Here is a 27937-nt window from a genome sequence, read left to right on the forward strand (position 1 = left end):
TCCAGGGGTAGTTTTCACATATTTGACAAAGCTTTCGTAGGGGTTTGGGGCATTTCTAGGGGTAGTTTTATGGTCGTAGTGGTATAAAGAAATAAAATAAAATATAATACTCCAACACACACACACACACACACACACACACACACACACACACACACACACACACACACACACACACACAAGCACCCCCTTCCCCCTTCCCCACAACCCACCCCCCACTCTCGTTTTTTCACACCATGCAGAGAGTTCATTTTAAGTAAATCTCTTGGAGCAAAGCCTTCTTTCCATTTGTAGGCCGGAGCATTACCTGCACTAATTACTCGCCCGCCAGGTAGAGGCAGGACAGGGCCGGCCGGGTCAGGTGCTCCGGCCCTGCTATGCTCCCGCTATTGCCCACGAGAGAAGGAACCAGCTGCCGCCTCCTACTAGCCTGTGTAAAGGGAATGGTCTCCTAACGCAAGCCAAGGCGTATAGTCTCAAATGGGAACGGGAAGGAGGAAGAGGAGGAACGGGAGGAAGGTAAGGTGAGAAAGATAGATGGTGAGAGAGGATGGGAAGGAGAAGTGGTACAAGATAGAGGAGGAAGGAACGGGCGAGGAAAGAGGAAAAAGGAGAAAGGAAATGGTCAACGGCCGGGCTAACACATGCACATTTGATAACTCTTCCATAAACGTGTGTTAGTGTTTCCATGGTAGTGTTATGAGCCCAGTGATGCTTTGACAAGGCTCTGCACCATGAACCTAAAAACACACTCGTTAGTACCCGATTGATACCCTTTTTGGACTTTGGAAATACTCGACGTGAGAGGCAGAAGCGTTGGAAATAGTTGATGAAGCGTTGGAAATAGTTGATGAAGCGTTGGAAATAGTTGATGAAGCGTTGGAAATAGTTGATGAAGCGTTGGAAATAGTTGATGAAGCGTTGGAAATAGTTGATGAAGCGTTGGAAATAGTTGATGAAGCGTTGGAAATAGTTGGTGAAGCGTTGGAAATAGTTGATGAAGCGTTGGAAATACTTGATGTGAAAAGCAGAAGCGTTGGAAATAGTTGATGAAGCGTTGGAAATACTTGATGTGAAAAGCAGAAGCGTTGGAAATAGTTGATGAAGCGTTGGAAATAGCTGCTGAAAACGTTGGAAGTACTTGACGTGAGAGACGGAAGCGTTGGAAATAGTTGGTGAAGCGTTGGAAATAGTTAATGAAGCGTTGGAAATAGTTGATGAAGCGTTGGAAATAGTTGATGAAGCGTTGGAAATAGTTGGTGAAGCGTTGGAAATAGTTGATGAAGCGTTGGAAATAGTTGATGAAGCGTTGGAAATAGTTGATGAAGCGTTGGAAATAGTTGGTGAAGCGTTGGAAATAGTTGATGAAGCGTTGGAAATAGTTGATGAAGCGTTGGAAATAGTTGATGAAGAGTTTGAAATAGTTGATGAAGCGTTGGAAATAGTTGATGAAGCGTTGGAAATAGTTGATGAAGCGTTGGAAATAGTTGATGAAGCGTTGGAAATAGTTGATGAAGCGTTGGAAATAGTTGATGAAGCGTTGGAAATAGTTGATGAAGCGTTGGAAATAGTTGATGAAGCGTTGGAAATAGTTGGTGAAGCGTTGGAAATAGTTGATGAAGCGTTGGAAATAGCTGCTGAAAACGTTGGAAATAGTTGGTGAAGCGTTGGAAATAGTTGATGAAGCGTTGGAAATAGTTGATGAAGCGTTGGAAATAGTTGATGAAGCGTTGGAAATAGTTGATGAAGCGTTGGAAATAGTTGATGAAGCGTTGGAAATAGTTGGTGAAGCGTTGGAAATAGTTGATGAAGCGTTGGAAATAGTTGATGAAGCGTTGGAAATAGTTGGTGAAGCGTTGGAAATAGTTGATGAAGCGTTGGAAATAGTTGATGAAGCGTTGGAAATAGTTGATGAAGCGTTGGAAATAGTTGATGAAGCGTTGGAAATAGTTGATGAAGCGTTGGAAATAGTTGGTGAAGCGTTGGAAATAGTTGGTGAAGCGTTGGAAATAGTTGGTGAAGCGTTGGAAATAGTTGATGAAGCGTTGGAAATAGTTGGTGAAGCGTTGGAAATAGTTGATGAAGCGTTGGAAATAGTTGATGAAGCGTTGGAAATAGTTGATGAAGCGTTGGAAATAGTTGATGAAGCGTTGGAAATAGTTGATGAAGCGTTGGAAATAGTTAATGAAGCGTTGGAAATAGCTGCTGAAAACGTTGGAAATAGTTGATGAAGCGTTGGAAATAGCTGCTGAAAACGTTGGAAGTACTTGACGTGACTGCTTCCCTGTCCCTAGGCTCTCATGTGATGTCGAAGCAGGACCGAATCGCTGAGCTGACTTACAATATGGAAAATGTGGAAAAAAGAGAACATTTACAACTTTTTTTTTCACGATAGCGCTGATACAGGAAACCATATATCGAATGACACAAGGGAAAATGGCGATTCTCCTGCTTGCAACGTGATGAAAGTACTCTAAAGAAAGTCCTCACACCAAAGAAATGCTGCCAAGTCATACTCATTGAGCGATCCGCCTCGTAACATGGACGTTTCACTAATGTATATAGTTTTTTTGTGAAGTACAAAGGCTAATGTATCTTAATTTTTGTGCCAAACGGTATACGGTTTCCATTCTAGGGTTAACTCTAGGCAACATGGAGGAAGAGACAGGTGTTGAAACAGAGAGGAAAGGACCCACGAAATCCAGCGCCAGAACGGTCCCGCCAATCCTGTCTCACTCTAATAAGTAGGTTGAGGCCATACGCCCCTTGCATCATTCACGCGCAATTTTCCTCCACTTAGATAATGAAGAAAGTAAGGCCGGCGATTGAATTATAATTTGATGTATCCATTGTGCTCAAAACGACCCACAGTTATGACCATTTTAGAACATTACGAAGGAGGAGGAGGAGGAGGAGGAGGATGTTGTCGGTGAGAGAGAGAGAGAGAGAGAGAGAGAGAGAGAGAGGAAGGAAGATTGACGAAGAAGAAGAAGGAAAATGAAAAAGATTGAGGGAGGAAGATGAGGGACAGAAGGAGGAGGAAGAGGAGGAGGAAGGGAGAGGAGAGAGAAGAGAGGAAAGTGAGGGATAAATAAAAAAAAACGGAGAAGGAGGAGGAGGAGGAGGGGGGGATAAGATATAAGAGGAAGAAGAGGAGGAGGCGGGGGTAAAGAGGGGAGAGGAGAGGAGAAGAAGGAGGGGAGGGAGAGAGGAGAGAGGGACCCCTTTAAACTTTGACCGCAAGACGCAGGTTCCATCAATCTCCTTCGTTTCATCATATTTTTCAGGGAACATTCACACTCTTTAACCACTTTTTTGCCTTCCGAGTTTCCTTCCTCTCTCGCCCACACGTCCAGCGCTCCCTCCCTCTCTCTCTCAGTCTTAACTTTCTCCATTCTCCCCCAAAAGTGTATCGCCCGCCACCCATGACTCTTCCATCCACGGACTTTCTAATACTATTCTCACTAAAATTTAATGTCAGCCTTCCTTTCAGCCCGTTACTGGCTTCTTTTTCCTGCCCTTTTCTGACCCTCCCATATCACGGTTTATCATGGTTTCTCCTTAACTATCCGCCAGGCTTTGTAATACTCCTTTCCCTTAGCCTTCAAACCCTCCTTCCATGCTTCTTTTCCTGTCTTTTATATGGCCCGTCTTCCCTTCCTTCTTTTTCCTGCCCTTTTCTGACCCTCCCATATCACGGTTTGTCATGGTTTCTCCTTAACTATCCGCCAGGCTTTGTAATACTCCATTCCCTTAGCCTTCAAACCCTCTTTCCATGCTCCTTTTCCTGTCTTTTTTATTATTCCTGACCTCTCCACTCGTAAATACTGCAACACTGTGCGTCACTCTTCCATCTAACGTTTCTCAAGTGTCGTACAGCAGAATAACTCCTTCTAACTCCCTCCGTACCCTAACCTTCCTTTGCTAATGCCTCACAACACCTTCAACACCTCTTAAATACTACTGCCACACTGTGAGTCACCCTATATAACTAGTAACGTTTCTCAAGTGTCGTACAGCAGATTAACTCCTTCTAACTCCCTCCGTACCCTAACCTTCCTTTACTAATGCCTCACAACACCTTCAACACCTCTTAAATACCACTACCACACTGTGAGTCACCCTATGTAACGTTCATCCAGTCCAGTACAGCAGTTTACTCGTTCTCACCCCCAATGTACTCTACCCCTCACCCCTGTAGTACTTCATCCCTGGTCTCTCTTTTATCAGCTTCCTACCAATCTCCTCCACACCTCTTTCGTTCTACCAATCTCTACCTCTCCCTTTACAGCGTTCCATTGCCGTAGATTAAGCCGTTCTCACCCAGGCCACGACGTATCCTCCCGTTACTCCACACGGCCGTTCTCCCCACGTTCCCCTTCCCCCTGTCACATTTCTCTTGCCCCATCCCTTCCTTGACGGACGCCCCGCTGGACCCTCATTCTTTTCCCTCCTCCGACACTCTCTGGGTTCTCTCGCGTTCTTTCACATTATGTCGAAGCGTTCCTTGTCGTATGGTGGTCAGTTTGTCAGAGTCAGCCCCCTTGCTCTTAAATTTCCTTTGGTTCGTTGTAGGTTTGAGTGATGACATGTTCGCAGGCTTTGTATATGGTCTTGTTCTTGTGGGGCTTTGTTGGTTTGAATCTCTCATTGGCAGGGTCAGTCTTGCTGTTTTTGATCCTTCGTTTGTTTTGATTGACCTCCCCCACCCCCCTATACACACACGTACATATATACTTTTTTTTCTCTCCCTATCTTTCTTATGTCTTTTGTTGTTTTGAATCTATTATTTGGAGGGTGAATCTATTTGTTTTGACACACACACACACACACACACACACACACACACACACACACACACACACACACACACACACACACACACACACACTCTCTCTCTCTCTCTCTCTCTCTCTCTCTCTCTCTCTCTCTCTCTCTCTCTCTCTCTCTCTCTCTCTCTCTCTCTCTCTCTCTCTCTCACTCACTCTCACACACTCTCCTTTATCTCTCTCTCCCTCTCTCTCCCTCTGATCCACCACCACCACCACCACCACCACAGCCCAGTAATTCCCTCATATGTTCCCCTCCAGTACTCTCGTCGCCTAAGCTTTACTGAACACGGTCATTCCAATCTAATATCCGGCCCGTACCATTAGCCAGAGCCCCTCCACACAACAGTCATCCGTCTCCCCTTGTAAGCCAATCACTCACGGCTCATCCCTCACTCTGGCCCCGCTTATAACATTGTCCCTGTACTACCAATATATGTTCTAACCTATATCACGTGTTCCTCTTCCTTCCTTCTTTCATTCATTCTTATTTCTTTTATCTCTCCGTTTTTTATCCTCATCTTACCTTCTCTTCTTCTTCCTCCTTCTCTTTCTTCCCCCCTTGTACTACGAATATGTGTTCCGCTCTGCACCTCCAACTCCTCCTCTACCTTTTGTCAGGACGCGATCAGTTTGTCTTAAGTAATGTGAAAACGGTTGAAAAGTTACTCCTATAGCATCAAGCATCGCCTATCATCACAAGTTTTCGCTCATTCCCTCTTGTATCGCTCATAGAAAGGGCGATATTTCTTAACCCACCGCACTGCACCTCCTCCTCTACCTTTTGTCACGACGCGATCAGTTTGTCTTAAGTAATGTGAAAACGGTCGAAAAGTTACACCTATAGCATCAAGCATCGCCTATCATCGCAAGTTTTCGCTCATTTCCTCTTGTATCGCTCATAGAAAGGCAGATATTTCTTTAGCCCACCGCACTGCACCTCCTCCTCTACCTTTTGTCAGGACACGATCAGATTTTCTTAAGTTACTCCTTTAGCATCAAGCATCGCCTATCATCACAAGTTTTCGCTCATTTCCTCTTGTATCGCTCATAGAAAGGCAGATATTTCTTTAGCCCACCGCACTGCACCTCCTCCTCCTCCTCTACCTGGCACCTTTTACCGAGCCTTTCCCCAAGCCGACACAGTCTCTGCCTCCCCGACTCGCCTCCCCCGTAAAAAGCTCAGCACTAGCAAAACGAAAATTCCGACCTCACTTAGGGCATAACGGCGCCTCGCGGGAGTGGCCTCTGAACCACATAATGCCTCGCCTCCACCACGAAATTGCCAAACTCAAAATATCTCGGCGAGGATTTTCTCAGAAGTGTGGGGAGGGAGATTTTTGTGGGCGTAATATTGTGTTGGGATGGGGAAACTAAATGTATAACCCCCCATCCCCCCCCTCACCTTCCCGCCCTTCCCTTCCTCTCCTTTCCCCTCCCCGATCCTCCCCTCCTATTCCTTCCCCTCCTCTCCCTTTCCCTCCTCTCCCTTCCCCTCCTCTCCCTTTCCCTCCTCTCCCTTCCCCTCCTCTCCCTTCCCATCCTCTCCCTTCCCTTCCTCTCCCTTCCCCTCCTCTCCCTTCCCCTCCTCTCCCTTCCCTTCCTCTTCTTTCCCCTCCTCTCCCTTCCCCATCTCTCCCTTCCCCTTCTCTTCCTTCCCCTCGTCTCCCTTCCCTTCCTCTCCCTTCGCCTTCACTCCCTTCCCCTCCTCTCCCTTCCCTTCCTCTTCTTTCCCTTCCTTTTCTTTCCCCTCGTCTCCCTTCCCCTTCTCTTCCTTTCCCTCGTCTCCCTTCCCTTCCTCTCTCTTCAACTCCTCTCCCTTCCCATCCCTTCCCTTCCTCTCCTCCCTTACTCTACTCTACCTTACTCTGCCCTCCCCTCTGTAAGCCAAGCCTCCTTTTTACATTCAATCTCCATCCCCGTCTCTCATACTCTACCACTGAAAGCTCCATCTCACCCGCCAGCTGCCTCATGAATCCCAGCAGCCGTCCGCTCGCCCTCGTAAATATAACACATGTCCGCACCGACCTATATATACCGCTGACCCTGACACGCCTCGCCTCGCCGCGCCTTCCTCCGCACGCGTCTTTGGTTCCTATCCTTGCCACTCCCCAACCCTCGCCACTCCCTTTCCTTCGGTCTCTGGGTGATATTCTTGAACATTTCGGCGCCCAAGCACACATATTCAACAAGGCTTTCGGAGGAGTTTTGAGCACTTCCAAGGGTAGTTTTATGACCGTGGTGGTAGTTTAGTTAGGTTAGGTTAGGTTAGGTTAGTTTAGGTAAGGATTGATTGGTTTAGGTTAGGTTAGGTAAGGCCAGGTTAGGTTAGATTAGGTTAGGTCAGGTTAGGTAAGGCAAGGTTTTGTTAGGTAAGGTTAGGCTGGGTAAATCAATGTTCGTAAGGTTAAGTTAGGTTAGTTAAGGTTTAATTTGTGTCCGTTGTGGTAAATTTGAGTGGAAATCGCAATGAGAGCATTTTCCAAAACACCTTGGCTTGGTTAGGCTATTAAGTAAGGCTAAGCTAAGTTAAATCAATGTTCGTAAGGTTAAGTTAGGTTAGTTAAGGTTTAATTTGTGTCCGTTGTGGTAAATTTGAGTGGGAATCGCAATGAGAGCATTTTCCAGAACACCTTGGCTTGGTTAGGCTATTAAGTAAGGCTAAGCTAAGTTAAATCAATGTTCGTAAGGTTAAGTTAGGTTAGGGAAGGCTTAATTTGTGTCCGTTGGGGTAAATTTGAGTGGGAATCGCAATGAGAGTATTTTCCAGGACACCTTATAGTTATTTTCTGAGCTTCAGCTAAATTGATTCACTCAGAACCACATTACCGTAGAGAGATTGGGAATATGTGGGCGGGGCGGGGCGGGCTGGGGTTGGGTTGAACGCCGCGCCCCACCAAGGCACAAACTTAATAATACTATTCTCGTTTCCTTCCGTTTTTTCCGCCTCTCCCGCCCTCCTCCATTCCGCCGATTCAAAGGCGGTCTGCTTCAAGTTCTGGCCAGGGACGCCGACCCGGAATAATATGAACATTTTTTTCTACTAAATTATTCATCAAATTTTCATAAAGAACAAGATGTGATATAAAAGGCCAAGCAGTCAGGAGTCAAAGGGTTATATTCTTAAACATTTCGACCCCCAAGTACATATATTTTGACTAGGCTTTTGTAGGAGTTGTGGGCATTTCCAGGGGTAGTTTTTTTTTACTTTCGTAGGAGTTTGGGGGCATTTCCAGAGGTAGTTTATGGCTTTCGTAGGAGTCTTGGGCATTTCCAGGGGTAGTTTTAGGCTTTCCCAGGGGTATTTATAAGCTTTCGTAGGAGTTTGGGGTATTTCCAGGGGTAGTTTTAGGCTTTCCCAGGGGTATTTATAAGCTTTCGTAGGAGTTTGGGGTATTTCCAGGGGTAGTTTTAGGCTTTCGTAGGAGTTTTGGGTATTTCCAGGGGTAGTTTTAGGCTTTCGTAGGAGTTTTGGGTATTTCCAGGGGTAGTTTTAGGCTTTCGTAGGAGTTTTGGGTATTTCCAGGGGTAGTTTTAGGCTTTCGTAGGAGTTTGGGGTATTTCCAGGGGTAGTTTTAGGCTTTCGTAGGAGTTGTGGGTAGTTCCAGGGGTAGTTTAAGCCTTTTGTAGGAGTTTCGGGCATTTCCGGGGGTAATTTTAGGCTTTCATAGAAATTTTGGGTATTTCCAGGGGTAGTTTTAGGCTTTCGTAGGAGTTGTGGGTAGTTCCAGGGGTAGTTTTAGGCTTTCGTAGGAGTTGTGGGTAGTTCCAGGGGTAGTTTAAACCTTTTGTAGGAGTTTCGGGCATTTCCAGGGGTAATTTTAGGCTTTCATAGAAATTTTGGGCATTTCCAGGGGTAGTCTTAGGCTTTCGTAGGAGCACGACCCAAGCCCAAGGGAAGCCAGCTGCTGTACCACCGGCATTCGCTCACCTTATGTGGCCGGAAGGCGCTTAAGAATACCGTCCTCTCGCAGCCGATGAGATATTGGCCAACTGTAGCCTAACAGCGAGAGTTTTGGACAGCCCTCTGAAATACGGCTGAAAATATCCCCCTCCCCTCCCCTCCACCCCTCATCGATTTGGTCCGCTTCCTACACACACACACACACACACATATACACACACCACACACTCCTCTCCCTCTCTCCTTCTCCCCACAAGATTGAGGTTATGCCTGTGTTACTATATTCCAGTGTTACCATATCCCTGTGTTCATAATGCCAGTGTTACCATATCCCTGTGTTCATAATTCAAGTGTTACCATATCCCTGTGTTCATAATTCCAGTGTTACCATATCCCTGTGTTCATAATTCCAGTGTTACCATATCCCTGTGTTCATAATTCAAGTGTTACCATATCCCTGTGTTCATAATTCAAGTGTTACCATATCCCTGTGTTCATAATTCCAGTGTTACCATATTCCTGTGTTACTATACGAATTCCAGTGTTACCATATCCCTGTGTTACTATACGAATTCCAGTGTTACCATATTCCTGTGTTACTATACGAATTCCAGTGTTACCATATCCCTGTGTTACTATACGAATTCCAGTGTTACCATATCTGTTTCTTTTACTTGTGTGGATTTTGGTAAGTTCATGATTCTCCTCTTAGCTTTGAACTCCTTAGAACCTCACCCATTCCCATCTCTCCTCTATCTATCTCTGTCTCTTTATCTATCTATCTATCCTCGCCTTCTAGCATAACAGAGCTTCCGGTTCGATTTTGCAGTGTCTTTCTTGCACAAAACCAGCTCGGGAACTTATAATTAAGAAAGGGATTAGAAGTACAGCACAGGAGGTGGCGAAGCGAGTAGGAAGTTTAGCCCAATATGAGTAGAATTCCTGCCACAGTCTAGTAATGGAGTAAGGTTCTGGTAGCAATGTTTAAGCAAGAGAGAGAAAATGATATATAGAAGCGTAAATAGGAGGAGCTATAGCCACACAAAGGAAGGGAAGTTTAGCCCAATAAGAGTGAATTCCTGCCCCAGTCTAGTAATGGAGTGAGATTTAAGTAGTAATGTTTTAAGCAAGAGAGAGAAATAGATATAGAAAAGCGTACATAGGAAAAGCAATAGCCACCACAGAGGGAAGTGTAGCCCAATAAGAGTGAATTCCTGCCCCAGTCTAGTAATGGAGTGAGGTTTAAGTAGCAATGTTTTAACCAATAGAGAGATAGATATGAGCCGCCCAAGAACACATAGTTGACAAGGCTTTCGTAGGAGTTTTGTACAGCATTTCCAGGGTTAATTTTATGACCCTGGTAGCAATGGTTAGACAATAGTTAGATAGATATAAGCCCGTATTCTTAAACACTTGCCGCCCAAACACACACATTCGACAAGGCTTTCGTAGGAGTTTTGTACAGCATTTCCAGGGGTAGTTTTATGACCCTGGTAGCAATGGTTAGGCAGTAGATAGATAGATATAAGCCCGTATTCTTTCTTAAACACCTCACCGCCCAAGCACACACAGTTAATAAGGCTTTCGTAGGAGTTTTGTACAGCATTTCCAGGGGTAGTTTTCTGACCCTGGTAGTAGGTTAACCATTCTTCTGTACCATGAACGTGAAAAACAACAACAGCAACAACAACAACAAATACCCGTCTAAATACGATGTTCCCATAAAGCGAAGAAGAAGAAGAAGGAGGAGGAGGAGGAGGAGGAGGAGGAGGAGGAGGAGGAGGAGAAGAAGAAGAAGAAGAAGAAGAAGAAGAAGAAGAAGAAGAAGAAGAAGAAAAATAAGAAGACGAAAAAGAAAAAGAAAAAGAAGACGAAGAAGAAGTTGAGGAAGAAGAAAAAGAAGAAGGAGGAGAAGAAGAAGAAGAAGCCCAAAGGAGATTAACAGGTTTAGCTCCAGACGTATTCTGACACTCCCCTCTTGAGAACAAAAATTTTATAAGACGTAAGAAGCAGGGGAAGGAAACAATGAAAGGAACGCTGTTTACAGACTCAACCCTATTTACGTTAACAATAGAAGCGTAATAGATACAGATTAACCCAACGAAGTAAAGCAAGGAAGCGAAATGTCTTAAGAACGATCGTAATAGATAAATGTTGGTCTTAAAAGCATATAGGAGGATCGTAGTCAATAGTAATAGTTAAAGATGAATAGTAGTAGTAAGTTGGCTGATAGTAAATAGTAGGATTTCTCTCTCTCTCTCTCTCTCTCTCTCTCTCTCTCTCTCTCTCTCTCTCTCTCTCTATCTCTATCTCTCTATCTATCTATCTATCTACCTCTCTCTCCTCCTCCCTCTCTCTTCCCCTTCTCTTCCCCACCCTCTCTCTCCCTTAATGCTAGCGGTCGTCTCGTCGCAGTACGGGGAAGGGGCAGCGTTTGAAGGGTACCCAGTAATTGGTCTCGGCGATGTATGCGACAGACGGAGAGAGAGAAGCGACAGGGAAAGATGAGGGTGGAGGGATCGCGGTGGGACGGGCGAGCAATGAGACGGGCCGTAATGGGAGGAGTGATGGGAATGGATGAGACGGAAGGCGAAGGGAAGGAGGTCGGGGAATTGGGGACAGAATGGATTGATTGAGTTTGGTTGGGTTGGGTCTTGTATGGTTAATGTAGGTTGCTATTGGTGGTGGTAATATGATCTCTACCACCACCATAACCACTACTACTATAACCACCACCACCACCACCACCACCAGAAGCACCACCAACAACAACAACACTATCTTCATCACCATCACTAACACCACGATCACCACCTTCATCACCATCATTTCCTGTAGTTATTCCACCATCACCACCACCAACACCAACACCCCCAACATCACCATCACCACCACCACCTCCTCCTTCAACGGATGAGCCTTGACATCACTAAGCCTGCCGACTAACCAGCTGCTCCCTCCTTCGCTCCCTCCTTCCTCTGACCGCTGCACAAGAACACTCGATTCGTGCACTGATCCCTCATATTAGGTCCGGACAAGTGACTGATGGCGTGCGTGTACCAGCCTCTGCTACACACTTGTTGAATGCTGTACTTGACCTACTATATTGAAAGATGTAGTATTGGTTTCCCGTCAACGTCCAGCACACTTCTATGGTTTATTATATCCTGTATCTTTATTTTTTTATAGTAAGGGAGGCGGTTTAAGGGTAGAAAGAACTCCTGTGGCCTATGACTTCCTATGACCTCCTATGCTGAGAAGTAGAATTTGGTTTCCCGTCAACGTCCAGCACACTTCTATCGTTTATTATTTCCTGTATCTTTCCTTTTATACATCAAGGAGAAAAACAAAGTAGCAGCAAAATATGCCATAGTAACATAGAGAAAAACAGCAACAATATATATAAGTAATGCATTTTCCTCTCAGCATTTAAGTCACGTCTATCCTATACTGTGTTTGTTTTTTTCGCCTCGTTGAAAGAAAGAACTCATATTTTTCTTCCGGCAATATCTAAGTCAGTCGTAGGTTTGGCCGTGGTACAAGTTTTAAATTTAATCTCTGTTCTGTTCCCTTCGTTCGGTAGAGAGGGATGGTTGGTTGTTTGGGAGAACCGGGTTTTGTGATGGTTATATGGGAGAGCCGGTTTTTGTGATGGTTATATGGGAGAGCCGGCTTTTGTGATGGTTGTATGGGAGAGCCGGGTTTTGTGATGGTTGTATGGTAGAACCGGGTTTTGTGATGGTTGTATGGGAGAACCGGCGTTTGTGATGGTTGTATGGGAGAACCGTGTTTTGTGATGGTTATATGGGAGAGCCGGCTTTTGTTATAGTTGTATGGGAGAACCGGCGTTTGTGATGGTTGTATGGGAGAACCGGGTTTTGTGATGGTTGTATGGGAGAACCGGGTTTTGTGATGGTTGTATGGGAGAGCCGGCGTTTGTGATGGTTGTATGGGAGAACCGGGTTTTGTGATGGTTGTATGGGAGAACCGGGTTTTGTGATGGTTGTATGGGAGAGCCGGCGTTTGTGATGGTTGTATGGGAGAGCCGGCCTTTGTGATGGTTGTATGGGAGAACCGGCCTTTGTGATGGTTGTATGGGAGAACCGGGTTTTGTGATGGTTGTATGGGAGAACCGGCCTTTGTGATGGTTGTATGGGAGAGCCGGCTTTTGTGATGGTTGTATGGGAGAGCCGGCCTTTGTGATGGTTGTATGGGAGAGCCGGCCTTTGTGATGGTTGTATGGGGGAACCGGCCTTTGTGATGGTTGTATGGGAGAACCGGGTTTTGTGATGGTTGTATGGGAGATCCGGGTTTTGTGATGGTTGTATGGGAGAACCGGCTTTTGTGATGGTTGTATGGGAGAACCGGGTTTTGTGAGTATGTTCCCACCTTCCACCATCACCACCATTACCACCATCATCATCTTCATCACCCCTCCCATCATCACCATCATCTTCATCACCAAATTCACCACAACGACCACCACCTTCTCCCCCCCCACCACCACCACCATCTTCATCTTCATCACCAAATTCACCACCACCACCACCACCTTCTCCCCCCCCCACCACCACCACCATCTTCATCTTCATCACCAAATTCACCACCACCACCACCACCTTCTCCCCCTCCCCACCACCACCACTACCACCACAATATCAATCAGTACCGCCATCACCTCTAGAAACAACAACACCATCACCACCACTACCAACACCAAAAACACTACCACATTTTTCACTTCCACCACCACCTCCACCACCTCCACCACCTCCACCACCACCACCACCACCACTTAATCTTATCACAACAACACTCGACTAAAAAAAATAGAAAAATAAAAAAAATAAAAGATTCTCGAGGTGAGGTGACAACAACTAAAGACCAGAGGGCGGAAAGGGAGGGGTTTTTCTCTCTCTCTCTCTCTCTCTCTCTCTCTCTCTCTCTCTCTCTCTCTCTCTCTCTCTCTCTCTCTCTCTCTCTCTCTCTCTCTCTCTCTCTCTCTCTCTCTCTCTCTCTCTCTCTCTCTCTCTCTCTCTCTCTCTCTCTCTCTCTCTCTCTCTCTCTCTCTCTCTCTCCCTCTCCACCCTCTCTCCCCCTCTCTCCCTCTCTCTCTGTTTACACCGTCAGCCGCTCCTCTCTCTACGTCCGTGAGCCTTCAGATTTACGGCGGCAATATTTCGCAGGTGATGGAGGGCGGATGGGAGTGCCAAGGACCCTAATGCTGGATAAATACGGTATACAACACGGTAGATAAATTCACCGCTGTCAGGACCCGAAAGAGCTCTTGGCCAATACGGGTGTGTAAGGGAGGGAGGGAAAGGGTGTGTAAGGGAGAAGGGTATAGTTAGGGAGTGTCTGTGGAGGGGTTGGGGTAGGTGTGTGTGTGTGTGGGAGGGGTGGTCTGTGTGGAAGGGAGAGAGAGGGGACTAGTTAGGAGATGTGTGTTGAGGGGGGAAAGGGAGGTTACGGAGGGGTAAGTGTGTGTGGGAGGGAGGGTGCGTGTGTGTGGGTGGGTGTGGGGGGTGTAGGTGTTGAAGGGAGAAAGGGAGAGGGAGAAGGGACTAGATAGGAAGTGTGTGTGGAGGGGGGGGTAGGTATGTGTGGGTGTGGGTGTAGGTGTGTGTTTGCCAGTGTGATGGAAGTGTGTGGTCTGTTGTTAATGTGTTCCCGTGCATCGTGTGTCATCAGTCAACTTCCTACGACCAGTGTGATGTGGCGGACTAAGACAGGAGACAACCCTCTATTAAGACACTGAGGCGCTTAAGACACCGTTCATTAAGAGAGGGGATTTTTCATAGCAGAGGATTGGGTAGGTCCATATAGACTGAGATGGTTTGGTCATGTCGAGGAGAGAGTAAGGGAGTTGTCAAAGGCAGATTTTGAACATGGAAGTGGGCGGCAGAAGGAAGAGAGGAAGACCCAGGACGAGATGGAAGGACTGTATTGTGGCGGACGGCAGGGAGAAGAACTTGGACCTTGAAGTGGCGGAGGACAGGGTTAGATGGAGGAGACTCATCAAGAACGGGATAATAATGCTGCGGAAGATGAAGGTTAGGTCCATATTCTCAGGCATTTCTGGATCTCACAACACATATATTCCAAGGCCACAAAGGAGATTAGTCGGGTTCTCATGAGTGGCTTTTCAATCTCATGGTGTCAAACTATAACTAGGCTCATTAAACTACCCATGGACGGAAGCTATTGTTGTTGAAATTATTGTGTTGTAGTTGCTGTGAGGGCTGTTGTTGTTATGGTGGAGGTGCTGTTGTTGTGATTGAGACTTTGTTGAGGTTATGAAAGTGTTGTTTGTGTTGTGAGGTGAATGTTTGCGTGTGGTTTGTTGTGGTGGTGGTAGTGGTGGTTGTGGTGGTGGTTAGTGTTTGCGATAACAGATTAGAATGAGCTGTGAAGGAAAGTGTGTTGTTGGTATAGTGTTCGAATGCTTGTATTGCGAGGGAAGTGTTTGCGATAATAGATTATAATACTTGTGTTGTTAAGAGAAGTGTTGTTGTGGTGGTGGTGGCTAGTGTTTGTGTTAAGAGGGGGAGTGTTTGCGATAATAGAGTATAATATTTGTGTTGTTAAGGGAAGTGTTCGTCTGTTTGGGGTGTTCGGGTGCTTGTGTTAAGGGGAGTGTTGCCTTCCCCGCGGTGGTGTGAGCCGGCGGACCCTGGAAGCAGCAGGCCGCGGGTATTATGCAGCATTCCCAGGCGATCAAAGGGCGCCTGCGGGCTTTCTGGAATTAAGACTCAGCTGTCTCTCTGAGGTTATATTAAATTCCTGGACCTCTGCTGGCTTACTCCTCCGCCGCCTCGACCACTGATGATAATATAAACATAGGTACGAATGGCTTACCTTAGAATAGGGAAAGGTACTTATTAACTTTATTTGAGCTTATGAGATTGTTAATTAAGTACTGTTTTTTTTTTTTATGCCCACTGATGATAATATAAACACAGGTACGAATGGCTTACCATAGAATAGGGAAAGGTACTTATTAACTTTATTTGAGCTAATGAGATTGTTAATTAAGTACTGTTTTTTTTATTTTTATTATTATGCCCACTGATGATAATATAAACATAGGCACGAATGGCTTACCTTAGAATAGAGAAAGGTACTTATTAACTTTATTTGAGCTTATGAGATTATTAATTAAGTACTGTTTTTTTTTTTTTTTTTTATGTCCACTGATGATAATATAAACATAAGCACGAATGGCTTACCTTAGAATAGAGAAAGGTACTTATTATCTCTATTCGAGCTTATGAGATTGTTAATTAAGTACTGTTTTTTGGAGTAATGCCCAGTAATGATAATATAACATAGGTAATATTGTTATTGTCTTATGTGTGAATTGCATGAAGAAAAACTGGGTACACACACACACACACACACACACACACACACACACACACACACACACACACTCACGTAACACTTACAAACACACAAACAAAGGGTCACACACACACACACACACACACACACACACACACACACACACACACACACAAACCAAAGTCAATTATAACCGAGTCTTCTCTCGCGCCTTGACAGTGGTTCTCAGGTATCTCTTGATTGGCTGGATCCCTTGCAAATGAGTGGCTGCAAGGGAAGGAAGAAAGAGCTCATTATGGCGCAAAGAATGGCCCCCAGTGTGCTCATTACTCGCCCGGCTAACGTGACTATTATGGCGATGGTGAATGAATTAGTCCTTGAGGGGAATATATTTTGTTTCATGTCTTTATTTTGTTTTGCTTATTTGTTTGTTTTCTCTTCTTTTCTTGTGGTGGGGTTGTTTTTTTTTTACCTGTTTTCTGTTTTCTATTATTTTCTCGATGTTTTTTTTTATAATTATCCTTTTCTTGATGTCTATTTTTTTTTTCTTTTCTTCTTATGGTGTGTCTTACCCATTTTCTGTTTTTTTTATTTTCTCGATGTTCTTTTTTATAATTATCATCCTTTTCTTGATATTTATTTTTTCTTTTATTTGCTCATGATGTTTTCTTTTCTCTGTTATCTGTTTTCTATAATTTTCTCGATGTTTTTTTTTATAATCATCATCCTTTTCTTGATGTTATGTAATGGTCTCTCTCCCCCATAATTTTACTGATGTTAGTTAGTTAGGGCCGAAAGGTGGTTGATTTTTGTTTATATGTTCATTTTCTTGATGTTGTGTCTATTTTATCTCCTTGCTGTTCTTATATCCGGCGTGCTACTTGTGTCCATCGTGGGAGAAGTGGAGTAATGTAAACGTGGCTGGCTGTGTCCGTAGAGTTTCCACGCCGCTACCGAAGTGACGTTCCTCCTGTACTATAATGTTTTTCGTATAGGTAATAGAAAGCTGGTGCCAGTCTGATGGGAATGTTGCTGAAAACTCGCTGGTCATTCTTCTGCTGGTGTTAAATGTGGCAAGAGATTTACCGAGACTGTGTTGAACTAAATGAAGGTTAAATGTTTTCTGTATAACGCGTAAGCTTCGGAAAGATGCTGGAAACCTTGTGTAGAAATCTGCATTGTTGTTTTGTTACTAAATACGAACATTAGAGGACAGTACCACTAATAATAAGAAGAATGATAAAACTAATACTAATACTCTAGATTAAAAAAGCCGCGTGAGGAACGAAGAGAACAGAGGTAAATAATTAAGTGTTTGTTATGGGGAGCCACAACAACATGATTTATGGCGCAGCACTCACAGTAGCGCCTGACTGACTGACGCCTACCACGCTAAGATTCCAGGCCCACTCAGACCGAATGATTTCACCGCGAACAAAGAGCAATAACTGTTCCCTTCTTGAGCATGGGGGAGTGTGTGGTTTGTGAGGTTCCAGCAGTATCTTGAGATCGGTTGACGTGACTAAGCTGGCGATCACGCGTCCAGCACATGATCAGACCGTGTGGGATAACGAGAGCATGTGTGATTGACAGAGAACCTTTATGAGAACGAGGAGGAAGTGCAGCCTATCTTGAGAGGCCTAAAAATATCACCTAGGCCACAGAATACTTCGTTTGAACTAACTATAGCTGGCGAGAACGAGTCCAGCGCGTGATCAGACCGTAACACATACACACACACACACACACACACACACACACACACACACACACACACACACACAGAGGCACATATCAACGTAACCATTAATCCATCTACGTTTGTTAATTCTCGTCCTCTAACACCCGGTCGCCCGTGCAGGCAAATCTATTGGTGTGGAAACTGTCAAAATTTGTGTGGGGGGTTGCCTTTCCGCTGCTGCTCCCCGCCCCGACCCGACCCTTCCCTTCCCTTCCCTTCCCTGCACACCTTACCTCACCTCACCTTAGACCTGTTCACCCATCTGTGCTTCCGTCATTAATCTTTTACTTAGTTGTGTTAGTGAGTTAGTTATGTGGTTTTTAGTTTGTTATGTTTTTGATATATTCGATTTCTTTTCTTTCTCATGGATAGAAGAGTTGACACGAAGCTTATTTTGTTGTTGTTGTTGTTTTGTTTTGTCTCTCTCTCTCTCTCTCTCTCTCTCTCTCTCTCTCTCTCTCTCTCTCTCTCTCTCTCTCTCTCTCTCTCTCTCTCTCTCTCACACCCATTCACCCTTTCTAGTTTCCATTTAATTTACAACCCACATGTCCGATATCTACTCTCTGTTCCCGATTCTCCTTTGTTTTTGTTTTTGTTTTTTGTGGTAGAGGCGATCCAGTGGCCAATAGATATTTCTCTTACACGTATTTCATGTTCTCGTTTCTCTGTGGTGGTTTCTTTCCCCGTAAAAAAAAGACTTATATTTCCCGAGGCCGACAAGGAGATCAATCGGGCTCTAATGAGTGTTCTTTTAGCTCCATAGTACAGAAGGGTCAAACTACCACCTGGGTCATAAAACTACCCCTGGAAATGCTCACAAACCCCTATGAAAGCCTCGTCAAATATGTGTAGCTACTTGGTCGTCAAAATTAAGAAGTTTAAAAATATATCACACTTTGTCTTCCCATTTACTCGGTTTTCTCTCATCCTGAGTTATAATATATTCTTCCACCAGGGTCATAATAATACCCATATGAAAGCCTCGTCAAATTTGTGTTCTTGGGCGCTGAAATGTTTAAGAATATCACGCTTTGTCTCTTCTATTTTAATCCCTTTTCTCTCATCCTGGCTTATAATATATTCTTCCACTAGGGTCATAATACTACCACTATGAAAGCCTCGTCAAATTTGTGTTCTTGGGCGCTGAAATGTTAAAGAATATCACACATTGTCTCTTCCCTTTTACTCGCTTTTCTCTCATCCTGGCTGATCAAATATTCGTCCCTCGCTGAATCCCTTGCTTATCCAATATTCACACTTACTACATTGTCTTGCAGATCCGATATGAAGGCTTATCCGGTATTGCCTCTGATTCGCCGTCTCCGTGATCCGATTGTCTCGTAAGCAACTTCACTTCCCTCCCATCAATAAAACAAGAGAGGGAAGGAAGGGAAGGGAAGGGAACAGCAAGGACGCGTGGTGAACCCCAGCGTTGTGTGAAGACATGTTTTATTAGCTGTTCAGTGGATCGTCGATGTTATGTGTTTTGTATGTGTTTCATTTGCAGGGATATGAGTGGGTAGTATACAGACAGATAATGGATGGATAGAGAGATAGACAGATGAATTGACTGATTGATTAATTGATAGCTATGTTTGTTTATATTTTTCTTTTCTTGATATCTCCATCGTATCCTTTTTCTGCCGTTCGTATATCGGGGAGTTCCATTTGTCCATCGTGGGAGCCGTGGAGTAATGTAAAAGCGGCTGGCTGTGTCCGTAGAGTTTTACCGCCGCCACCGAGAGAACGCACCGCCTGCAATACATATATACATACACGCATAGATGGATAGATAGATAAATAAATGGATAGGTAGGTTTATATGGAAATACAGTAAATAATTCGATAGATAGGTTGATTAAGAACGAAATTGATGCAGGTGTCTTTGACTGGGATAGGAGGAATGTGTTTGTTGAGGGGACTGGAAGGGAGTGGATGGTGCTGCTGCTGGGGCTGAGTGGAGGCACGAAGGGAAGAGTGATGGAAGCAGTGAGAGAGTTCCTGGAAAAAATTGCGCTTACAAGATGCAGGTAATAGGTAAGCTTGGATATTGTCCCATGTACTAAGGATACTGTCTGCTGATACTGCCTGCTGCTGGGGCTGAGTGGAGGCACGAAGGGAAGAGTGATGGAAGCAGTGAGAGAGTTCCTGGAAAAAGTTGCGTGTACAAGATGCAGGTAATAGATAAGCTTGGATATTGTCCCGTGTACTAAGGATACTGGCTGTTCTGTACATTCACCTTTTACCTTCGCATCGTAAGGTTTTTTTTTCCAAATTCTGGACTTTTATTCGTCCTAAGGTATTCTCACCTGGTAGGGCCATACCAACGCTGAGTGGTAGCGTGCTGGGCCCGCATTCATCGCGTGATGGACGACGCGAGTTCGAATCCCCACGCTACCACCTGGGATTTTTCAGTCACCGCCGAGTGGCTTAAAACTACCCACATGCTGTCCTGAAAACCACCCATCAACCCGGACTCTAGAGGAAACCGTCCAAGTGAATCAAGAACGAGTTCCGGGGGGCAGCATGAGCCAAGAGAAGATGGCGCCACTATAAACACCTGCCTGCGCCATGACGGGCTGGGGCCGACTACCATCCAGGCCCCTCAAGCAAGCCAACTGGCGCTATAGGCGTAGACGTAAAAAGAAAAAGACTGGGCAGGGAAGGCAAGGTCCAAAAGTAACAGACGGGCAGGCGAGCAGGCAGCACTACTAATACACTGACATATAGTGCCTGGTTGCGTGTGTCTTACAATAAAAATGACATAACTTCAGCTTATCACAATATTAGAAATGAACAATAGAATTAAAAGTTTTGAACATATTAAAAAAATGACATAACTTCAACTTATCACAATATTAGAAATGAACAATAGAATTAAAAGTTTTGAACATATTAAAAAAATGACATACCTTCAACTTATCACAATATTAGAAATGAACAATAGAATTAAAAGTTTTGAACATATTAAAAAAATGACATAACTTCACCTTATCACAATATTAGAAATGAACAATAGAATTAAAAGTTTTGAACATATTAAAAAAATGACATAACTTCAACTTATCACAATATTAGAAATGAACAATAGAATTAAAAGTTTTGAACATATTAAAAAAATGACATAACTTCAACTTATCACAATATTAGAAATGAACAATAGAATTAAAAGTTTTGAACATATTAAAAAAATGACATAACTTCAGCTTATCATAATATTAGAAATGAACAATAGAATTAAAAGTTTTGAACATATTAAAAAAATGACATACCTTCAACTTATCACAATATTAGAAATGAACAATAGAATTAAAAGTTTTGAACATATTAAAAAAATGACATAACTTCAACTTATCATAATATTAGAAATGAACAATAGAATTAAAAGTTTTGAACATATTAATTTTAAAAGAAACAGTTAGAAAAGGTATTAAAAGGAGGACAGTTCATCCCTCAGAAATTACTGTTGCCTAGACTTAAACGTTACCTGTTCTTTCACCTTTCTTCCCCATAACACGCAAACAGGAACAAACACACAAACTTCAAAGGTTACTACTCACAGGAGCTGCCGTTACAAAGGGAGAAACCTCAACTCGGGGAAAGAAAAGATCAGAAAAACACCTTAGTTCAGGGTGAAGTATATAAGTGTACACTGTCACGTAACTTAGTGTATGTTGTGGAGTATAGAAGTGTTGAGGAGGAGGACATAAGAAGCGACACAAAGCGGAACAGGTCAAAAGAAGAAGACCTATGGCATCAAGATCAAGTTCATGCTCTTTTGTTTACATGAAGGAGGCAGACCGGCCGGCCACTCAGCTGATAATAATAATAATAATAGTGAATATACAGACGTGAGGACCAGGAGGAGGACGACCCACGAAGCGACACAGGCCGAAGGAAGAAGAGGAAGTCAGAGATAGAGGAAAAATAAATACATACCACTTCTAATCACCATGTCAGCTGCCAACGGGGCCAAGAAACTCCTGCAGAAGGTCATGAAGGCAACCATCGAGGCGGGCGGTTACGATACGCAGTTAACCAAGGTGATTAGAGTGTAAGCTTAATGTTGAAGAGGTAGTATCCACCTCTCTGCGAATACTTACCTTATGGATTCTTTTTTGGGTCCCTGAATGCAGTGCAGTAACGAATGACCTTAGGAAAATAAAAGGGGGTCGAGGGAGGCAAAGCACCCCTGTTAGGTAGGTTAGGTTAGGAGACCATCGTATTTTGCCCACAAATATGCAGTCGTATCAAAATTACTAGGCTGCCATTTCCTTAGCAATCCCCGGGTGGAAGATAAGGGCAATGAGGGTTTGGTAAGATGGTATGAAGTCAGTCAAGAGTAAACGCTATAATTAACCGCATCTGGCAATTCACTATAGCGTCAAAAATTAGCGGATTATGTGGAACAATCCGTGCCAAAGCGCCATGCTGATCCGAGTCTTCGTTTGAAAGATATTTGTGAAAAACGGTATGTCATAGGGTCTGATATGGATAGTAGTTTGGCTTACCATTGTTAATAGACCTGGGAGCAAGTTTTATCTATATATGCAAGAAGAGCATGGAAGGAAGGACCTGTTTCTAGAAGGGATGTGGGAGTAAAAAGTTTAAGAACCTGCTAACCTGCTAACATCCCAAGGACACAAAGATTTGATACATTGTTCCTCATCAGCTCTGTTTGGTGTCGGCTGGCCAGGGACGCTGCTCAGCCACAGTGAAGGTAGACAAGGAGCACACCAACCGCACCGGAAACCTTCACGGCGGCTTCACAGCAACGCTTGTGGATGCAGTTTCCACCTTGGCGCTCATGACAGCCGAGGGCGGCTCCCCAGGGGTCTCCGTCAACATGAATATATCGTAAGTTGATCTGTAGGCAGCGGGGGCAAAAACTGTCTTTGTCTTTTAGGGGTGGATGAATGGTCAAAGACAGATGAATTGTGTGAAAATGAAAAGGTAAAGTCGGGTGCATACACTATAGCCGGCCATGGCCATGACTGCAGTGTTCATCTCCGAACCATTGGCCCTTTGAGCCTGCAGTGGATAAAAACCCATTACTGCAGGACACTGGCCAATGTCAAGTCCAGGATTGCCACAGTCTACTCTCCCCAGTTTCCCCATGCACCCTTTTATCAACCAACCTAAAAGTGAAGATGAACAGCTGGGTGAACTGCATGCCAACTTCCCAGGCCAGGATTCAAACCCGGGCCCGCGGAGTCATAGCTAGTCACGCCAAACACTGCTCCTCAGAGCACATTTGGGTCTCATTACATGTGCACCCTCTGTCAGCACACTTAGGGCTTTGCCCCAAAGAAAGAGATTTTTACTATGTTTGCATACAAGAATGATGTGTACATTATTTATAGTCTTGGCCTAGGGAGGGCCTTTTGGTAGGATGTGGAGGCACTACTACTGGACATGATGACATAATCATCACTCAAACCACGTGAAAAATACATAACACGTTCACAATCAAGAATGAATGTGAATGCTTCATCTACTGTATGTAACAGGAGTGAGACTCGGAAAGTGACTGCTTCCTGATACACACACACACACACACACACACACACACCTTTATTATTAGAGATATATTGATGCCAGAATGCCTCATTTGAGTTTACATTCAATTTCATGTCTATAAGATCTATAATTTCCATTTATAGATGAATCCTGTGTAATCACAATATTGCAAACAATTTAAACACACTACACTAATACTTCTATATTTATTCTCACAAATATTTTCTTTGTAAGGTACATGAAGAGTGCCAAAATAGGGGAGGAAATCCTGATCAACGCGGAGACCCTCAAGCTGGGCAAGACCATGGCCTTCCTGGACGTGGACATAACCAACAAGGACACGGGGGCGCTGGTGGCCAAGGGCAGCCACACGAAGTTTGTTGGATGAAATTAGGTTGAAACGGTAGCTTTTGCCACTTGTACATAATGTGCTATATGAAATAAGTTTTATGATGCAAAATATCAGCAGAAAATGTGAGTTCATGCAATGTTTAAATATGACAGTACAACACCCTTTCAGTGCCTTTCCTTTCTCTCATTCACAACCTGAAGAACCAAGAGATTAAGGCAGGAGACATTCAGTTGTTAGTGTAAGTGACGATTAATGTTATTAATCATCATTCGGATCATTCCTACATCCTCATTATTATAATAAGTAGTAGTAGTAGTCATAGTTGTAGTTATAGTAGTAATAGTAGTAGTAGTAGTAACCATATCTGGTGTCAATCAACACTGGCATGCTGAAAACTTCTGCTTTCAATTGCAGAATTTTCCAACTTACCAGTAATGTAGAACATTTTAAAAATCCAGGTTATTGAATTGAGATAGGTTTTTAGGAAAAGGTTTTGGGTTTTTTTAGGCTTTTGTTTAATTTTTTGGGGGTGTTGTCTGGCCAAACAGAGGGATTTACTCTTAAGCATCTTGTACGGGTAGATATTGATCATGATGATGATGATGATATAAAAGTAACAGCATGCTTGTGTAGTTTTTTTCTGATTTAACTGGACAATTTTACATGCCTACCACCCTTTTTGGACTTCAATCTACTCCTCTGTACAGCATAATATTTTTTACATTTCGGGCTATGACGCCGGGAGTCTATCTTGATGGAACCTGATGGTCGGACCCAGTCTGTTGCGGTACAGGCAAGTGTTGATATTGGCACCATCTCGCTTGGCTCATGCTGACCCCCCCAGAGCTCATCTTTGATCCTCTCTCTTAGGGTGCGGCCACACTGCACGCGGTTTGCTGGGAGGGTAGAGGTAGGGTAGCCAGGACGCGGGTCAGAGGGCGGGTTCCTCCAAGCTAACCTGCCACCAAGCCCTGTATGGCCACTCCTATTAGATAACATGTGTTTGTTCTTGCCTCTGACCCGCTTGGCATCCTGCTACCCTCTACCCTCCCAGCAAACCCCGTGCAGTGTGGCCGCACCCTTAGAGAGAGAATCTACAGTCCAGGGTGATAGGTGGTCTTCAGGACAGCATGTGGGTGGTCTTAGGCCACTCTGTGGTGACTGAAAAATCCCAGCTTGTGGCGGCGGGCGGAACACGAACCCACATCCTCCTGGACACAGTGCCGTCACACTAACCAACGCCTCCCCATTCCATGGCGGGGTACATCAGTAGGTTGCATGTGGTGAGGAATTGGCCAGCGGGTGCAAGAGTCTGAGTCTGCCTATCAGTAAAGCCATCCCAGACTCTTCCAGCTCCATGTAGCCTGGCTGTTGACAGTGCAGCAAGATCTGGCAGGAGGCTTGCAGCAGCTGGAGAGCAGAGTCCCTGGCATACCAGGCAGCCTGGCAAGAGGCCTTCTCCATCTCCCATTAGTGTCACTCAGCCCTCCTGGCACCAGCATATCTAATCATCCTCTTCACTTGCTGCAGACTTGACTCAGTAACATGTTGCAGGTCACCAAGGCCACCCTCATGGCTGCTCAGGCTGCCCCGTCGACACCCTCTTTCCCTCGTCAGACCCACATAGCCAGGCACACAGTTGACCAACACATGGCAGTCCCATGTGGCAAGACTGGCCATGGGCAAGGAGGGAGGTGATGAGGTGCATGTTGTTCATTGCCTGAGGCTGCTGAAGAGCCTGCAGAGCTACCTTTGTCTACATGTATGACCACTGTGTCCTCCCACCAGTGCCGGGCGTCCTTCACAGCATGCTGGATCACCACCAGCTCACTCTGCAGTGGAGCAGTGGTTGAGTGTCTTCCAGGACAGTAACCATGACTGCCATCATTCCTGTCATGCCCTGGGTAGGATCAACAGTGCCATCACTAAAGTAAACAGCACTGCCCCAGGGTGCAGGTCTTCACCACTGCAATCATTGTGCCTTGCCAGTCGGCAGGTCAGTGATCACCACCCACCACCACTCCATACAGCTGGAGTTGAGGGAAGAGTCAGAAAGGAGATAAATAAGATAATAAGGGAAGAAAAATAATTATAGTCTGACTCAGCTATGAAGTTAGTTTGGACAGGGTCAGCTCGGGGAGTTCCCTGGCCTTAGTGCTGACAAATCTTATTTAATGTAAAGAGAATATTTGATACACAATTTCAAATACTATGTAGATGACATAAAGGAGCGTGATGAGCTTTGGGTGGTGCAGCAGTGCTACGAAGAGGTTCGGGCCCCACCATAACTGACCATATTTGTGTTGGACTAAAGTCAGTTGTTTCAAATTCTTCGGTCTTTTATGTCACTCATCGGATGCAACAGCACAATCTGTTCATGTATTGGCGGGGACATGGAGGTCTAGGAAACTTTCACATACCTTTGTAGTGTAGTACAGTGAACAGAGCAGGACAGTGGCAGGTCTCATCAAGAAATCTTAGTGGAATGGCTCAGCCAGAGGTGTTATGTGCACACCATAGGAGTCCATAACACTGTGGGTTAAGCCAGTCTCCTGTTAGACATTTTGGAATTACCTGTCATTGTGCTCTGCTCTATGCTGCCAAGATATGTGAAATTTTCCAAGATTTCTACGGCCTCGCCAGTCATGTAAACAGACTACCGTATCATTTAGTAAGTCTCCAAACACCTGTACCTTGGTCCAGGAGACCTGAAGTCCCAAGGACTTCACCTCCTTGTGCAGTGCCTTGAGAGCCATCACCAAAATCTCCAGTAACTTGCAAAGATTACTGCATCATCAGCAAAATCAAGATCAGCGACCCTGGTATTGCCAATGGATGCTCCACAATGACTTGCTTTGGTCCATAGTTTTCAGTTCATTCACTTAAGTGATGGGGCAAGGACACAGCCGTGCCTCACTCTCTTCTTAAAGGAAAAGCTGTATACTTCCCCTACATGCACACACATTGTAATATTGCAGTTTTAGCACTAACATTTACATCACACCTAAGCTGGCACCAAAAATCATGATCTTGCTATTGGTGATCAGAAAGAGTATTGCTGCATCACTTATAAAGATTTATGGGGATCAAACATACAACTAGTGTATTAGTGAAACCAGATTGGCAAGATCATTTTTGCGTTTGCTCCCGTGGGTCCTTTCCTCCCCGCCGCTCAGGACTAACACCTGTATTTTCCTCTCATATGTTAGCCACAGGTAACATATAAGTGTTGGGACTACGTGCAGAGCGGAGGGGAGGAAAGAACCCACAGGAGCAAACACAAAAACGATCTCCCCAGTCTTATTTCATTATAGTTTCTTAGTAACCTCATGCAGTTGCACAAAAAGGAGTAACAAAAAAATCAAACCAGCACTCAACAACTGTTTTTATTTCTCTTTTTTAGACTTTGCAGCTTTCCCACTCTTTCCCTGCTGCTTGTTTTGCTTTCCAGCATTATTAGCTTTGGACTGTTGCTGTTGCTGCTGCTGTGGTGCCGGCTTCTGGGGCCAAAGGAGCATCCTGAGAGAGAAGATTCCGAAGAGCACAGTTTGAAACGCCCATCCCACCGTGGGCGTCAGGTTCAGCCTCAGCTTCTGGCACTTGTACACAGCTACCAGTGCTTCCAATAGGTGCAGTGCAGCTATCACCAGCATCCTGAAGTCAAAAAAGTAGAATGTCACCAATGTAAATATTCTACACAACAGTCAGGGTGGGAAAAAACACTTTTTTCGGAAAAGAAAAAAAAGGATGTTTTGGTCATGGTGCAGGTAATTGTGGACAGCATGTGGGTAGTCTTAGGCCTATGTATTAACTGTATTAATATATATATATATATATATATATATATATATATATATATATATATATATATATATATATATATATATATATATATATATATATATATATATATATATATATATATATATATATATATATATATATATATAATATTTTATGGCTGAGCCTTCAGTTAAGTAAGCTTGTATGAAGGTAAAGTTTGGGGAATACGCCAAGTTGCTCATGGCATTGGTGCTTATTTGTCTCAGTATCCCTTGAGCCTGGGGTAGATAAGAACCCACTACCTTGGGACACAGGGCAAGGGTAACTTTCAGGTTGCCACAGTTTACCTTCCCCAGGTACCTATTTATCGTCCAGTCCGAAAGGGAGCAACAGTTGGGTGCTCAGTCACCCACACACCTCTATTGAAGCTTAATCAACTCCCCTTCTTTTTACTGAATGCCTTC

At 44.4% G+C, this 27937-nt stretch overlaps 1 protein-coding gene and 1 long non-coding RNA gene across 2 annotated transcripts in view; both read left to right on the forward strand.

Moving 5' to 3' along the window:
- The window catches only part of LOC126988663 (uncharacterized), a 46719-nt gene extending 26553 nt beyond the window's left edge, over window positions 1–20166 (forward strand). Inside the window, exon 3 of the long non-coding RNA XR_007742418.1 lies at window positions 19096–20166. This is a non-coding gene — a long non-coding RNA (uncharacterized LOC126988663). The remainder of the gene's footprint in view (window positions 1–19095) is intronic.
- Window positions 20167–21581: 1415 nt separating this feature from the next.
- On the forward strand, window positions 21582–24315 carry LOC126988664 (acyl-coenzyme A thioesterase 13-like). The gene is made up of 3 exons (XM_050847020.1): window positions 21582–21861; window positions 22491–22675; window positions 23573–24315. The coding sequence occupies exons 1-3, from the start codon at window positions 21772–21774 to the stop codon at window positions 23724–23726; spliced, it is 429 nt and encodes a 142-aa protein (XP_050702977.1). The 5' UTR covers window positions 21582–21771; the 3' UTR covers window positions 23727–24315.
- Window positions 24316–27937: the final 3622 nt, after the last annotated feature.

The sequence above is a fragment of the Eriocheir sinensis genome, chromosome 70, assembly GCF_024679095.1.
Source record: "Eriocheir sinensis breed Jianghai 21 chromosome 70, ASM2467909v1, whole genome shotgun sequence".
Taxonomy (NCBI): domain Eukaryota; kingdom Metazoa; phylum Arthropoda; class Malacostraca; order Decapoda; family Varunidae; genus Eriocheir; species Eriocheir sinensis.

What these genes read in the sequence shown, in the direction of transcription:
- LOC126988664 (XM_050847020.1), top strand. Translation starts at nt 21,772, where the DNA reads ATGTCAGCTGCCAACGGGGCCAAGAAACTCCTGCAGAAGGTCATGAAG. An exon ending in ACGATACGCAGTTAACCAAG is followed by an intron (nt 21,862 to 22,490) that starts GTGATTAGAGTG and finishes GTTCCTCATCAG; the next exon opens with CTCTGTTTGGTGTCGGCTGG. An exon ending in TCCGTCAACATGAATATATC is followed by an intron (nt 22,676 to 23,572) that starts GTAAGTTGATCT and finishes TTTCTTTGTAAG; the next exon opens with GTACATGAAGAGTGCCAAAA.